Raw genomic sequence first — 14,761 nt, forward strand, 5'->3', positions numbered from 1 at the left:
TGGGTATTATTAGTATCCCCCATTTTACAGAGAAGGAAACTGAGACATAGATATCAAGTGACTTTACCCCATACAACTACAAAGATGGCAGAGCCTGGATACCAACCGAGATCTTTGACTCCAAACTCTATGATCTTTCAGTATACCATGCTGCCTCTCAAGGAAAAGGGAATAAAGGCCTATACACTGGACACTCGGTACTTTTCTCCTATTTCATTCATCTATCCTCTTAATATCTAAGGTGTGTGAGGATGCTTCCACACTGCCAGAATCTCCAGGGTATTAAAGAAAGGTCTAAGGAGAAAGGCTGTACTTCTAGCATTTGCATTCCCAAATCTTGGTATTCACAAGCTTGGCATTCCCATCACATCATAAAAGATTTCTTTTTAATTCTACTACAAGTTTTACTGCTGCTCCTAGCACCTCTATATTGCAAGGGAACAACTGTTAATAGAGTTGTCATTGTCATGTATGTTTGGGCAGCTGACTAGAAATGGGTCAGGAATGGCACAGGTTATCTCATTTTTTCAGTACTAACCAGAAAGGTGCTAATATACAGGCATGCAATTGGAGAATATGGGCAGCAAATGTGGGCTTCAGAGGAATAAGAGACACAAGGAGTTGCAAGGATGTGACAGTGATTCAAAAAAGGAACTAGGAGGGCTTCACTCAAGCAGGATTCTTCAATTCCTTCACCCCTACAGATTCACAGAACAACACAGTGTCCAGTGCACTAAGGAGAGGGGAGCTAGAGCCCTTAGGCAAATATATGGTGTAGGAGAGAAGGGTAAATAAAGGAGAAGAATGCAGTGGAGAGGGAAACGGTAACCAAAAAAAAAAAAAAACCCGAGTAAATGAAGGAAGAGAAAAGTAATGATCTTGTGGTAAACACGATTGAAGCCCATCAACTTGGGACAGAGGCAGTCAAACACAGAATTGCCCATTTGGGAACTAGGTCCTTGGAGGTGGTGATTGATTGGTGCAGAAAACTGCCAAACAACTACATGCAAATGACATCTCCAGTTTTTCACTCTGGCATTTTACATTAATCAAAGTACCAACTCATTTTATTAGAAAAATATTATCCTCATACCAAAATCCAACCAACACGTCACAAGAAAGAAATCTACAGACTAATATTCCTAATAAATATAGATGCAAAAATCTTCAACAAAATATGGCAAACCGAATCCAGCAACATATAAAATGGATTATACACCATGACCAACTGTGATTTATCCCAAAAATTCAAGGTTGGTTTAACATATGAAAATCAATAAAATACATATGATCATCTCAGTAGGTGTAGAAAAAGCATTTGACAAAATCCAGCACCTTTTCATGATGAATACGCTTACACTAGGAATAGATAGAAAGGAACTTTCTCAAACCTAATAAAAGCCATCTATGAAAATAGCCTAGCCAACTTCTTACTTAGTGGTGAAAAACTGGATGCTTTACCCCTAAGATCAGGGATAAGACAAGGATGTTGACTAGAACTCTGACGAGTTCTAGTCAACATTGTCCTAGAGGTTCTAGCCGGGGCAATTACACAAGGAAAAGATTGGAAAGGAAGATGTAAAACTATCTCTCTTCACAGATCATGTGATCTTGTATATAATAAATCCTAAGTAATCTACTAAAAGTTCATTAGAATTTGTAAAGGAGTTCAGCAAGGTTGCAGGATATAAGGTCAATACAGAAAAATTATTTGTATTTCTATACACTAACAATGAGTGATCCAAAAGTAAAATTAAGAAAGCAATTCCATTTACAATATAATCAAAACAATAAAATACTTAGGGATATATGTCACCCAACAAATTGCAAGGCTTATATAATGAAAACTACAAAATATCATCAAATGAGGTTAAAGATAACCTAACTCACTGGAACATCATCTTGTGTTCATTGGTTGGAAAACTTAATATTACTAAAGAGGCAATACACTCCAAACTGATCCAATCTCTATCAAGATCCCAGCTGATTTTTTGCAGAAATTGACAAGCTGAACCTAAAATCCACATGGAAATGCAAGGGACCCAGAGTAGCCAAAACAGTCTTCATGACTTTAGATCTGGCAATACTGTATTCCTAGATCTGATACCAAAAGCACAAGCAACAAGAGAAAAATTAGATAAAAGTGGATTTCATCAAAATTAAATAATTTTGTATTTCAAAGGATATCATCAAGAAAGTGAAAATACAACCCACAGAATGAGAAAAAGTACTTGCAAGTCATATACCTGAAAGGGGTCTAGTGTCCAGAATACATTAAGAACTCTTACAACTTAACAAAAAAGGGCAAATAACCCAGTGAAAAATCAGCAAAAGATTTGAATAGATATTTCTTCAAAGAATATATAGAAATGGCCAATAAGTAAATGAAAAGATGCTCAACAAAATCGATCATCAGGGAAACACAAATTAAAATCACAATGAGATATCATTTCACACACATTAGGATGGCTATAATTTAATAAATGTAAAATAAGTATTGGTGAAGATGTTGGAAAATTGGAACCCTTATACATTGCTGATGGAAGTGTAAAATGATGCAGTTTCCAAAGTGATGTTTTCACTTTGGAAAACAGCCTGGAGGGTCCTCAGAAGTCTTAAATATAGAGTCACCATTTGTCCCAGCAATTCCACGCCTACCTAGATACATACCCAAGAGAAATAAAAATATATTTTCATACAAAAATGTGTACACAAATTCTTATAGCAGTATTATTCATAATATCCCCAAAGTAGAAAAACCCAAGTATCCATCAACTGATGAGTGGATAAAATATGTTATATCTATACAATGGAGAATTATTCAGCCATGAAAGGCAGAAGTACTGATACAAGCTACAACATGGATGAACTTTGAAAACATCATGCTAAGTAAAAGGAGGCAGACACAAAAAGCCACATATTATAATATGATTGCATTTATCTGAAATGTCCAGAACAGGCAAATCTAAATTGATGGTGGTTGCTGGGGCCTGGGTACAGGGAGGAATGAGGAGTGGCTGCTAATGGGTAAGGGGTTTCATTTTGGGGTGATGAAAACATTCTGGAATTGAATAGTGGTGATGATTGCACAACCTTGTGAATATACTAAAACCCACTAATTGTACACTTTAAAAGGGCAAATTTTATGGCATGTGAATTATATGTCAATAAAGCTGTTATTTTAGAAAAGTAGAATTATAGGACTAACAACCCAGCACCTGCCCCCAAGTATTTATTCATTCCTTCACCTATGGCAGAATTATTATATTTACCAGTCAGCCCTGCCCTGAGCCAGGAACACTGAACATGCCGGGGTCTACATTTGTCACGTCTTCTATATAGCCCTTCTGTTATGTTATGTTTGTACAGTAAACAGCTCCTTCCTCCAAAAATGAGTCGGGTGAGACTCAAAAAACAATCTAAGGCCACAGAGAAAAAAGGGAAGTATTGGAGCATAAGCTACAGGGAATGGGTGGCCTCATTGTTCCAAAATCCTCTCCTACAACTGAGAATACTCAAGGAATCCTAGACATTTCTCCTCCTATTCTCTTCCATCATGGTAGGTTGGACAAATATTTTGAAATCTTCCAGGGAGAGTCCAATCTATTCCCAATTCACAATAACGAACTTAAGCCATTCTCAGTGAAGTTGGTAACCATAGAAGAGCCCAGAGCTACTTCTGTCACCCATTTTAATATTTAACACCTCTTGTCATTAACATGCCAGTAACAATGTAAAAATGCCAGTAACAGTTCCCAGTGTTTAACCTAGGTTCCTAATGCGTGATGTAAAACAAATTACCTCTTGTTATAACCTCAGTGGGGAGTGAGAAGAGATACTATTGATTTGTATTTGGAAAATAGTGCCTAGAAGGATATACAACGGGGAATAGGATTTATTCAGAGGATGACGGATTAGCAGTCTCCAAGCATTTGGAATCCCTCTATAGGTAGGGTTGTCCCAAATCGGTCACAGGACTCTGGGTAAAATTGCATAAAGGGTGTGGAGAGACATGGTTAAAGAAGTAGAATTTATGTTCAACCCTTGTAAATTAGCAAGGCCGCGTAAGTCTGACCAAGCCACCACTTCCCACAAGCTAAGATAGTGAGAGACTCAGGCAAGCACCACGAGCAAGCACAGGCCCCTCCAAGAGCGCTTTGAAAAACAGATTCCCACTGAGCCATCACCGCCATCCTGCACAGGCCACCTTACCTAACTGAAATTGATTGGAGACATTCCCACATGTTTGCATTATCTCCGGGCTATTCCATCCTAAGGGGTATAATGCACAGCCTGAGCTTATCAGCAGTCCTGGAAAAAAAAAAAAGCATACACACAGGTAGAAAAAATATAACAGGTCTTCCATCATCCCAACGTTCCCTCTGGATTAGCTCAGCTCAAATTCTCCCTCCTCCACTCAGAGCTTACCTTTCCCCTTTTACCCTAAATGTCTATGACACTACCAACTCAACAGGATTTCTTTGCTGTGCCATAGGTGGTGAGTTGCAGTAGATAGTAGAGGGAACAACTCACAAAGAAAGGACAGTATTGGGGATTAAGACAGGCCAGTATGCTTTTCACAGCCGAAATGTTTCTGCCAATGACTTACAAAGCTGAATTGGCCTCTCCAACCAGACTCCTCTTCTATCTTGGTCTGATTTACAAAGAATAAAAAGGTAGGGGCTGCTACTCTTTCCTACAATTCAGCCTTTTCTAAGAGTCAAGTCAGTCCTTACTAGTCGAAGCTAGGTCATGATTTCTGTAGCTTGAATTCAGCTGCCAGACTGGGATCGACAGAAAGCATCCACGTTATCTAGGCTTCTCCCGGTGAGCAGGGCACCAGACTCCCTCTTCCAGAAACACTTCCTTCTTCTGAGAAACCATTCCAGCTTCATGCTAAGCATTCCTACTTTCTTTGGCTTCCAAAACCTTCCACTGTGCCCCTTGCCTTCACCTCCCTTTTGTTTAGGTCATTTGGTTACTACAGGGAAAATCTATGTGATCTTAGTGATAACCTTACTCTTCTGACCAGAGATACAAATCTGGGTCTGCTTGCTGACACTGTCTTTTAAGGACAACTGCCTCATCCGCAGCTCTTGTTTACTGCCTAGGTTTACATTTTATAACCTATGACCACCTCTCCCGTGCCTTTGGCGACCATGGATTGAACTAAGCATTGGCATCTGACACAAAAGCAACCAAATTCATTGGCTGGCCAGTAATGGGTGACATCATATCGTGCTCTGAAGAGAATAGCTGGGCCAGATTTTTGTTTCTGGAAATTTTAATCAAGAAACACAGATGCTGGACTTCCCTGGTGGCGCAGTGGTTAAGACTCCACACTCCCAATGCAGGGGGCTCAGTTTCGATCCCTGATCAGGGAACTATATCCCACATGCATGCTGCAACTAAGAGTTGGCACGCCACAACTAAGGAGCCCGTAAGCTGCAACTAAGGAGCCTGCCTGCTGCAACTAAGGAGTCAGCCTGCCGCAACTAAGACCCAGTGCAACCAAATAAATAATAAATATTTTTAAAAAAGAAAAGAAACATAGAGAAGCTGAGCTACTTAGCAGATGGAGCAGAAGTTAGGAAAAAACACCAGGAGGTAAAATCAAGTGTGTGTCAAGCTAAAGCCAAGTTCAGTCCAAAGTTATGAATAGACATCAATTCTGGGTAAGCTGAGGAAACTGATTGGTAAAAGAAGAGAACACAGTGGCAGGAAGCAGATACATCATGAGGGAAAACCCCATACTGCTCCTGAAAGAGCTAGAGAATCTAGTCCTTCCCAATGGCTTCCCAGTTCCATTTTTCTTATGTTCTAATAAGTTCCCTTTTCACTGGAGAACTCAAGCAAGTCTCTGCTGCTTACAGCCAAGAAAGCCTAACTACAAGAACGCTATACTTGACTACTACACCAAAGTTCATAGGACGGTCACCCGCCATGAGTGTGGACGCAGAACCTAACACAAAACACAGAGCCTCCACAAAGCAGGTATTTGATTAATGATGACTGGGTGGCATATTTAGAGGTTCCAGAAAGGTTCCAGACAGTGAAAAGCAAGCTGCTCCCGGGACTGCCAGCCTCACCTTCGTTTCTCTTTCCTCACCGAGGAACACTCCATATACACTCTGAGAAGCTAATAAGCCCACTTTGCCTTCAGCTGCAGCCTTTTGGAAGATCTCAAAGTACTCGCTAAGCTTGTCAGCAACATGGCAACCAGCTGTTCTCAATACTCAGTGAGGCCAGAGAAAAAGACAGGGACCTAAAGAAAAATCAAGAAAAGTTTAAAGAGGAAAACAGAGAGAACTTTCTGACGGTGCGAGAGGGTTTAGAAACTAAAAGAATGACCAATTAAGGTTAGAAATTCCCTTCAGTGGAATGCTTAAAATTAGAAGACACTCTTATCTGTCTGATAGTCTTAAAGGAAATGAAACTGGTCACTCAAAAGACTTTTCTGGGCTCTGGAATTTATCCAGTGGCAATGGAACAACACTCCTATTTTTTCTCACCACAGATAAACTGAAATCATATGATATGAGGAGGTATGAGCCAGAGTATGTAAGCCCAGAGTATGTACAATGGGTTAAGGACAAAATTGGAAACAAAACCTCAGCCTTTTCCTGCTTTCAGTGTGTACCCTTTGAGAGAAGAGTTAATAAAAAGTGAGCTTTCCCACACAGACTAGGAAGAAAAGAACACAAGTTTATAAAAGAACAGCAGTTCTATATTCCAACCTCCACATTCAGATCCCTGGGACTGGCATGAGCTCTGACTTCTCAAGCAGGAGCTTGTGCTGGCTAAGTGCCTTTCCTGACATGGCAGGAGGAACCTTTCACCTTTTTCAGCCCCCCTGAAGACAGGGCTTGATTTAAAAGCTGCCTGCTTGGAGCTGTTATCTTGCAATTTTTCAGAGGCACCAGGCCAGACACCAGGAATCTCTGCCCAGGTGTGTGTTTTGCCCCAGCGCATGTGGCTCCGTGCTCTGCCCAACCTGCCCTACCGCACCTCCCATCCCCTATCCTCCCTCCTGCCTTTTAGACAGGTGAGCACAGTAGGTTGTAAACATACTTCATGGAGACATTGGACCTGTAACTGACAGAAGATTCATTACATTTGATCATAGATGGAGAAAGATGTCCTAGAAGACATATTATTTTAAAATGAAGTCACAGGATAATTTATCCTCAATTATATTTGTCCCCAACAGTTCTAATGAATTTGGGATATGAAGATGTGCTTCAAATAGCAACATAGAAGTCATTTTCCAGTGACAGGCTCTGTCACCTTCTGGAAGACTGGGGGCTTATTTAAAATGTAGAATCTTGAACTTCACCCACAGATATTTGATTCAGTAATTGTAGCCCAGGAATATGCCTTTCAAAAGCACCCTAGTGATGTTGATGCCTCAGGTTCTGGTACCAATACTTAAGAAAAACACCACTAAAAATATTAAAAGCAGGAGCTCTGGTGGCGGAGAAAACTAGTTTAAATCCCAGCCCTGCCATGTATGAGCTGTAGCCCTGGCTCCTACTTTTCTACATGCCATTCCTAACTACAGGTTTTCCTGCCCCTCCAGACACACATGTCCCTTGGAGAAGTCTGTCCCAACTGCACCTGCCTCTAGAAAGGGAAAGCCCCTTCGAGTGTGGTACCACACTTACTCCCCCACTGAACATGTGCAGGTGACCAGTGGGCTGCCATCTTCCTTCCCTTCCTCAACTGCTCCTTCCACAAGAATCCCCTATCACAAAACGTACCAAGTGTCCTCCCGAAACACGGTTGCGATAGTTTTCATTCATTGCTCTGACCAAACAGAGGCCTAGAGTTAGACACTTTGCTCGGCTTCAGCCCTTGTGGCAACCTCAACGCCAATACAAACCTTTGGGCGCACAATCTCGGACAGACCTCAGAACCCTCCCTGCTGCTACATCCCAGCTGCCCTCAATCCCCCCCCTGCTGCCAGAATTACTACTTCCCCATATCGCAACAGCTGTATAACCCCCCTCCCAACTGCACATTCTCAATTAGGTAGATGCCTAGTCTCTGTCTCCGGGCAGGGAAAGCCTCCTCAACTGGGTGTTATCAACCCCCTTTTGTCCACCACAACCTCCCATTCACAAGTGCAACTGTTGGGTGGGCAGTCATCTTGTTACACGTCACACCCCACTCTCAAATATCTGTCCAAATATGGCTATTTGGTAGTTTGAATTTACTACCCTGAGCAGAAGTCTAGTATGGGTTAATTTGTTATTAACTTGTTCAATGTATTGCTCTTGTAGCAACTTCAACTCAAACATAGTGGAAAATTTATGTCTGCCGTCCAGCTGTATCTCAGCTTTCCCTTCCCAGGGAAACCTCCCACTCAACTCTCCTATTCATTTCACTGCATATTCTCTCTCAGAGTTATAAGACAGTTCGCCTCTGCTAGAGATTTCTAAAGTACATCAGGAGAGGCTTCACAGAGAGGCTGCATTTGACCTGGCCTTTGAGAGAGAGATATTTACATGCAGAGATGGAAGAAAACAGAATTTCAGAAAAAAGCAACACTATGAACAAAACTGAGCAGAGGTTTTCAAATGTTAGTGTGTACTGGAATCATGCTGGGAAGTGATAAATAACAAATCCAAGACAGTAGTTAACTTTGCTGTGGGAACAAGGGACTACTATCAGGGTATGAAGGAGATTTCAACAACATTGGTAATATTCTATTTCTTAAGCTGTATGGTGCACATATCTGAAATAGTTCATACTATACTTTCAAAAATAAATCAGCATGAGAGGCCGTGTAAAATGCAGAGTGCCAGGCATCAGTTCCGATTGGGTAGGCTTAGAGAGGCACTAAGGTATCTGCATTTAACAAGCACACCAGGAAATTTCTTATACAAGTGCTTCATGGACCACTCTGAAAAACATTGTGATAGAATTTCTTCTCCAAACGGAAAAAGAAAAATCAATGAGATCAGTGCATAAAGCCCAGGGAGTCAGAAACCCTGGACCACAGTCTCTGCTCTGCTTCAAATTTGCTACATGAGTTTTTGTTAGTAGGTTAACTTCTTTAAATACCATTTCCCAAACAGAAAGCCACTTTTATAATCCTTGTTCAGCATGGTAAGGATAAGTTAAATTATGCCTGATGAAACTTTGGAAGACTTTCCAGGAAATGCTTGGTTTCCAGAGAAGATAATGGTTTTTAGAAAACAGCACTCTTTCCTTGAATCAAGTTCTCAGTGATCTGTCTCCAGTGGCAATTTTCATTCAGCTTGAAGCATGTAGCATTAGGACCTTCCATGGAGAAAAACATTAGTGCCTGTCTGGGTGTGCTGAATTCTATCTGCTTAACCAAAAAAAAAAAAAAAAGTCCAGAGTGGTAGTTCTCACTTGGGTTGGGGAAAGGGAACACATCAGAGGCACTGGAGAGATTTTCCAAAACATGCAGCCTTCCACCTGTTGCTGTGTATATCAGTATGGGAAAGAGGACTGGAGAGTTGGGTCCGCATTTTTTAAGCGCTCCATGTGATTCTGATACATTCCCTGCTCTAGAAAGATTCTTGGCCTCCCTCAAGGAACCTGATCCAAGATCTTACACTTGTTCTTGCCAAGAGTGCCTTATATTTACTTCTCACCTATTTCTTCTTTGGTTAGCTCTCACTGAAGGTAGAGCATAATTCACAAGCATCTTGCATATGTATACACAGGGGAATGTAAATAATGACCTTGTTCTCAGGGACTGGGGGCCAGCTGGTTAGAAACCTCAGCATCCCCAGGGTTGAAATAATCTCCTGGCCAGATGTTTCCTTCACCGGTTAGAGGAGGGCATGAAGGTCCCAGTGGAAGGCTCTCTGGACCCTACACTTGTCCAGCTGGATCAGCTGCAGGTGGAGCAAATGGGACCCAAGGGTCCCATCAGGTCACCTTGCTGAGTATGACTCAGGCCAGCAGCTCTTTATTTCTTCCTGTCTCTCCCACTTCCCACCGCTCATCTCTGTGGGCAGCCGCCAAACTGGGGAACAAACGTCAGGCAGGGGGAGGGAGTAGTTCTTAATGGATCCTCCATCTCTTCAGTGGTTTGGGGTCTGGCAGAGATAAACCAGACCTGAAAAAAATTGGCTCCTCCCCCTGATGTATTTTGGTTAATGCACTAGCTGCCGAGAAGCAGCCAGGCCTGGAGCAACAAAATCAATTTCCCTCCGCTGAACAACAAGCTTAAACTTAACCCTCACAGCTCTTTCTCTTATGTCTTTTATCCACGGAGCTCAAAATGCTGTTCAGGCTTGGCTTTCTGCCACAAGCAAAGCCCATCTCTGAGGAGTGAGACACCAAGATCTCTGAAGAACCTTGGATAATGATTGTATGCCAAGGGGTGCCTAGAAAATATGATACATTCAGGCAGCCTTCACCATTCCTTCACATCTGATGCAACCTTGACAGGCACCAGTTGCTAAAAAGGAAATGAGAATGACACTTAGTTGGCTGGTATTACAGGTGGGGAAGCTGTAGAAATTTAGCAATCTGTCCAATATCCCCAGGGATAACCCTTGTAGCACACCTTGGATCTTGATTCTTTCCATGAGTACTGTCAAATGGTATTTTATTCTTGAACTTTAAAGACCCCCATCTAAGTGTAAACACTGTGACTATGTTCCTATGAGCAATGGTCGATGTGGAATATAAAATAGCAGAATCATATGAGATTAACACGGTACTGATGTTTCTGTTGCCCCTGTAAGATATCTGCTGCTCAGTTAAAGCTCTCCCCCCCCTCAGTCCATGAGTGTCTAAATCTCCATTACCTACCCACATCTCCCTTCAACAATTTCCTTTGAGTTTCTGGACCTAGAAGGTGAGATCAACCAAAATGTATTATATGGAGAACCGTAAACGTTTTGTGAAAGTCTCACTCAAGCCTAAGATAGGAGGCGAGGTGGGTGTAGGAGCCAGTGTTAATGCTTGGAGTCAGATAGAGGCTGTTGCTACTGACGTTCTGATTCCTAACAGTTAGTCCCCCCTCACCCTCTGCTGGAAATTCTTAGAAAAGCAAGTGAAGCTAAGTTATCACTCTCAAGTCAGAAGAGAAGAGAACTCAGGGTGCTAATACCCTTGAATGGAAGCCTGGAAAAAAAGCAAAGGATGTGAACGAACCCAGCTTTCACATGACCAACTTATCCCAAAATACACTAACATTGCCTTAACCATACGTTCATTCTTTCTACCATTACTGAATTCCTGCTCTGTGCCAGGCACTGAACTGGGCTCTGGGGCTATAAATACGAGTTGTAAGGAGCACCCCTTTCACCTGCCAGCTAAGTGTCACTTCCTGAAATAATGTGCCCATAGAAGTACCGAGCTAGCCATAGTAAGCCCAAGAATGCAGGTGAAAGGTGAGCCTACTTAAGGTTCATTTGTAATATCTGTGGAACCCCCAAAGGGGGATAAAGTCATAGGCTTAAACCAGCCTTAATAACTGGTTCTGTACCATGGTTTTGAAGCGGAAGAGAGAAATTAATCCAACGACTTTCCAATGTGGCCAGAAAATCATTAGTAGCTAAAGAGTGGGAAAATTCAGAGATAAGGGAGGTTAGAATATGAATTCAAATTTAAAACTTTGTACAATGAGTCTAAGGAAAGAGGGAAACAGAAAACATCACCTTAACTGGCACAACAAAGAGAATCTGGTGCTTTTTGTAAGAAGGCCAGGAAATCATGATACCTTAGCTCAGTGTTTCTCAACCTTGGCGCTACTGACATTTGGGACCAGATACTTCTTTGTTTTGGGGAGTGGGCAGCTGTCTTTTTCTTGTGCATTGTGGGATATTTAACAGCATCCCTCACCTTTATCCACTGATTGTCAGTAGCACCCTCCCCAATTTGTGATAACCAAAAACATCTCAAAGACATTACCAAATGTCCCCTGGTGGGGGATGAGGTATGTAAGAAATCAGCCCCTGTTGAGAAGCACTGTCTTAGCTCATCACTACCATCTCACCCCAAGGCCACATGAATGCAGTCATTGGAGAGAAGAAAGAAAACTAGGATCTGGGCTATCTTGCCAACGAACAAATTCAAGGAAAGAAGGGAAGTGAACAAGAGAGAGGTCACTGTCATTTGCTTACAGCCACAGGGCAACTTAGTGAAAGAGCCAGAAGTGGGATCCAAGTTTCCTGGCTCCAGGCACCCACACTGTGCTGCTAATGGAGATGACAGTGATAATGAATAATGATTCTAAAACTTTAGGAACAACAGCAACAAACTTCAGCAATAGGTTCTACCAGCACTTTTTTCCACTGCCCCAGCCAGGTGTAAAAAATAGCTCACATATTCACACACACATTTGCCTGTCTGTCTAAACTTGCTTTTTCTTCTCCGTTCAGATTAAACTGCTCCCATTGCTTTCCTACAGTCTGCCAGTTTTGCATTTTGCTCTTTCCTAGCCCATCCACACACTGCCAGCATCCAGGTCTCCTGCACTAAATTTAGAGGGAGGCTGGATGAGGGAAAAGCTAAGTAGGGTGAGTCAGGGCCATAGGAAACCTGGAGAGTCTGTTAATGGCCTTAGATGTTGCCAAATAAGCAGTCACCTGCAGTCTGCCTGGTACCTAGCATTTCACTATTAGAGATGTATTTTTTGGTGAGGACTGTACATTAAACTCGTATTAGTAATTAACACCTGTGTGTATGTGTTTATCAGATCACGGTCCTCTGAGATAACTACCAAAGATCAGGGATCTTAGAGGTCAAGTTTATTTTGGAGCAGTAATACTAGAGTATAAGTTGCTGCCCCAGGAAAGCAGACCTGGATAGTATTCTTCAATGGGCACTCTGCAGGGAGAAGAAGGTGATGAAAATCAGGGCTAAAAAAACCAGATAGCAACTCTGCCTACTAGCCAATCTTGCTGTGAATAAAACCCTGACGTAGATTGCACTTCGGGGAGTCCCAGACTAGGTGTTTCAAACGAGTCCCCATTCATAGCCCTAGAGATGGACAAAGGGGAGAAGCTGAGAGTGGATTTCCCCATAAGACAACATCCGCACTACCCACACCCCCGCAAAGCTCCCCAACCTACCCAATCCCAGCAACACCGTCTTACCTCCCACAAACTGTGCGGCTCCCATGCAACGTCCCATCATTCTGGAGATGAGTTCCTCCATGCAGCAGCCTAGGACAGCAGTCAGTGCCACCAGGAGCAGCAGAGCACAGCCGGCACCTGTCACCACTGTGCACATCTGCCAGGCCAGGCTTGGGATGGCATTGAAGCTGGCATAGCGCCCACACTCTTCCACCATGATCAGACTCTGCCCCTCTCCCCTCACAGGGTAGTTGCACCTCCGGAATGTGCTGAATGACACTGGCTTCCCCAGCTGGGATCCAAAGAGCCAGTAAGGCAGGAAGTAACTGGTAGAACTGGCCACAGCAGTAACAAGGGACAGAAAGGCCCAGAGGGTCCCCAGCAGGGTCAGGCTGCTCCTCATGGTCCCAGGTTTCTCTGCGGGGATGGGGAGATGAGTTGGATCACAGCGCCAAATGTAGAAACTTATCATGTAGGCTCCATTGGCCTAGTTTTCATCTGCCTGGCCAGTCCTGGGGCTCAGTCATGTGCTTCTTGGCCCTTACTTCTGGATAAGATTATTGCCTCAAGGACCATTTGGGTCCCTATGGGATTCTGCTCTCCAGGACTTTTCCCATCTTCCCTTCCTTCCGCCTGATTCAGAGTTCTATGGTCTCTAGGCTGCCATGGAAGAAGCGTAGAACGGAATTAGTGACTGTTCTGCCCACTCCGAGGCAGCCTGAGCAGACAGCTTTTAGCTCTTGACATCCAGCATGGAACAAGTGACAGGAGGGAAGTCTGAATCAAACCAAGGCTCTCTGGAGAGCCCCCAACTTCTGGTGGAATGGCCTTGTTTGACCTGAAGGCCTAGAAGGAGGCAATATCTCAAGAGGGCCAGGGACCAAGCTGTTTTCAGAGAGTTAAGAAAGAAGGAAGATACCTCACAGGGCCTGCCTCTACTCTAAGGGAGAAGAGGGAAGGAGAGCTCACCATGGAGTTAGAGGATGTGCCCATTTGACCTTGGTAGGATGTCCAGGAGAGCATTAATGTGGCCTTTCACAGTACTACATCAGCTAGGTTAAAATGGATCAATAAAATAAGGGGTGCCTAGTCTCATACTCTTTGCTTATCACTGAGTGAGCACTGTTCAGTCACTTTTTCCCAAAATCAAAATGGGAGGCACCTTTCCAACCAGTGAGGGTTGTCTAACACTAGGCTGTCTACTAAGAAAACCTGCCTGGTCCTTTGCCGAAAAAAGTGAAGAAAGCGTCTCATCTCTCTGAAATGGATCAGGTACCCCCTGCCTGGCAGCAGGAACATAGATCTATAGCTGTAAGGGCCTTTCAGGGTGCCTTTTGGAACAAGTCGTCTCAGATTCAAGACAGTGAGAGTCTTTTTAGATCTAATCTCCTCAGCCCAGCTCACAAATGGTTTTCACAGACCCCTCTGTCAAAAATCAACCACTTCCCTCCCAACTCCATTAATCTGCCATTGCTTTCTGGCCTGTTTCTCAATGAGGGCAGCCAGAGACCACACTGAAGCTTGCTGACAGCGCTGTGAACATCTCCAGCAAGCAGACGGTGGGGTTTGTTTCAGAGACTTCTCCATGATTCATCACCACGGCTTAAAGTTACAGGTGGTGGGAGAGGGGTTCAGGGGTGGGGGACTGAATGCAAGGGAATTACAGGAACTGGCTATATTGCCAGTTTGGGACA

General features: G+C 43.2%; 1 protein-coding gene across 1 annotated transcript in view; it reads right to left on the minus strand.

Annotated features, from left to right (window-relative positions):
• Window positions 1-13,535, minus strand: part of LHFPL1 (LHFPL tetraspan subfamily member 1) — a 40,642-nt gene extending 27,107 nt beyond the window's left edge. The window contains exons 1-2 of the mRNA XM_059911382.1: window positions 13,089-13,535; window positions 4,213-4,311 (exon numbers count right to left, since the gene is read on the minus strand). Coding sequence (XP_059767365.1) covers window positions 4,213-4,311; window positions 13,089-13,470 — 481 coding nt within the window. The 5' untranslated portion in view covers window positions 13,471-13,535. The remainder of the gene's footprint in view (window positions 1-4,212; window positions 4,312-13,088) is intronic.
• Between the last annotated feature and the right edge of the window lie 1,226 nt (window positions 13,536-14,761).

This window comes from Balaenoptera ricei, chromosome X, assembly GCF_028023285.1.
Source record: "Balaenoptera ricei isolate mBalRic1 chromosome X, mBalRic1.hap2, whole genome shotgun sequence".
NCBI lineage: Eukaryota > Metazoa > Chordata > Mammalia > Artiodactyla > Balaenopteridae > Balaenoptera > Balaenoptera ricei.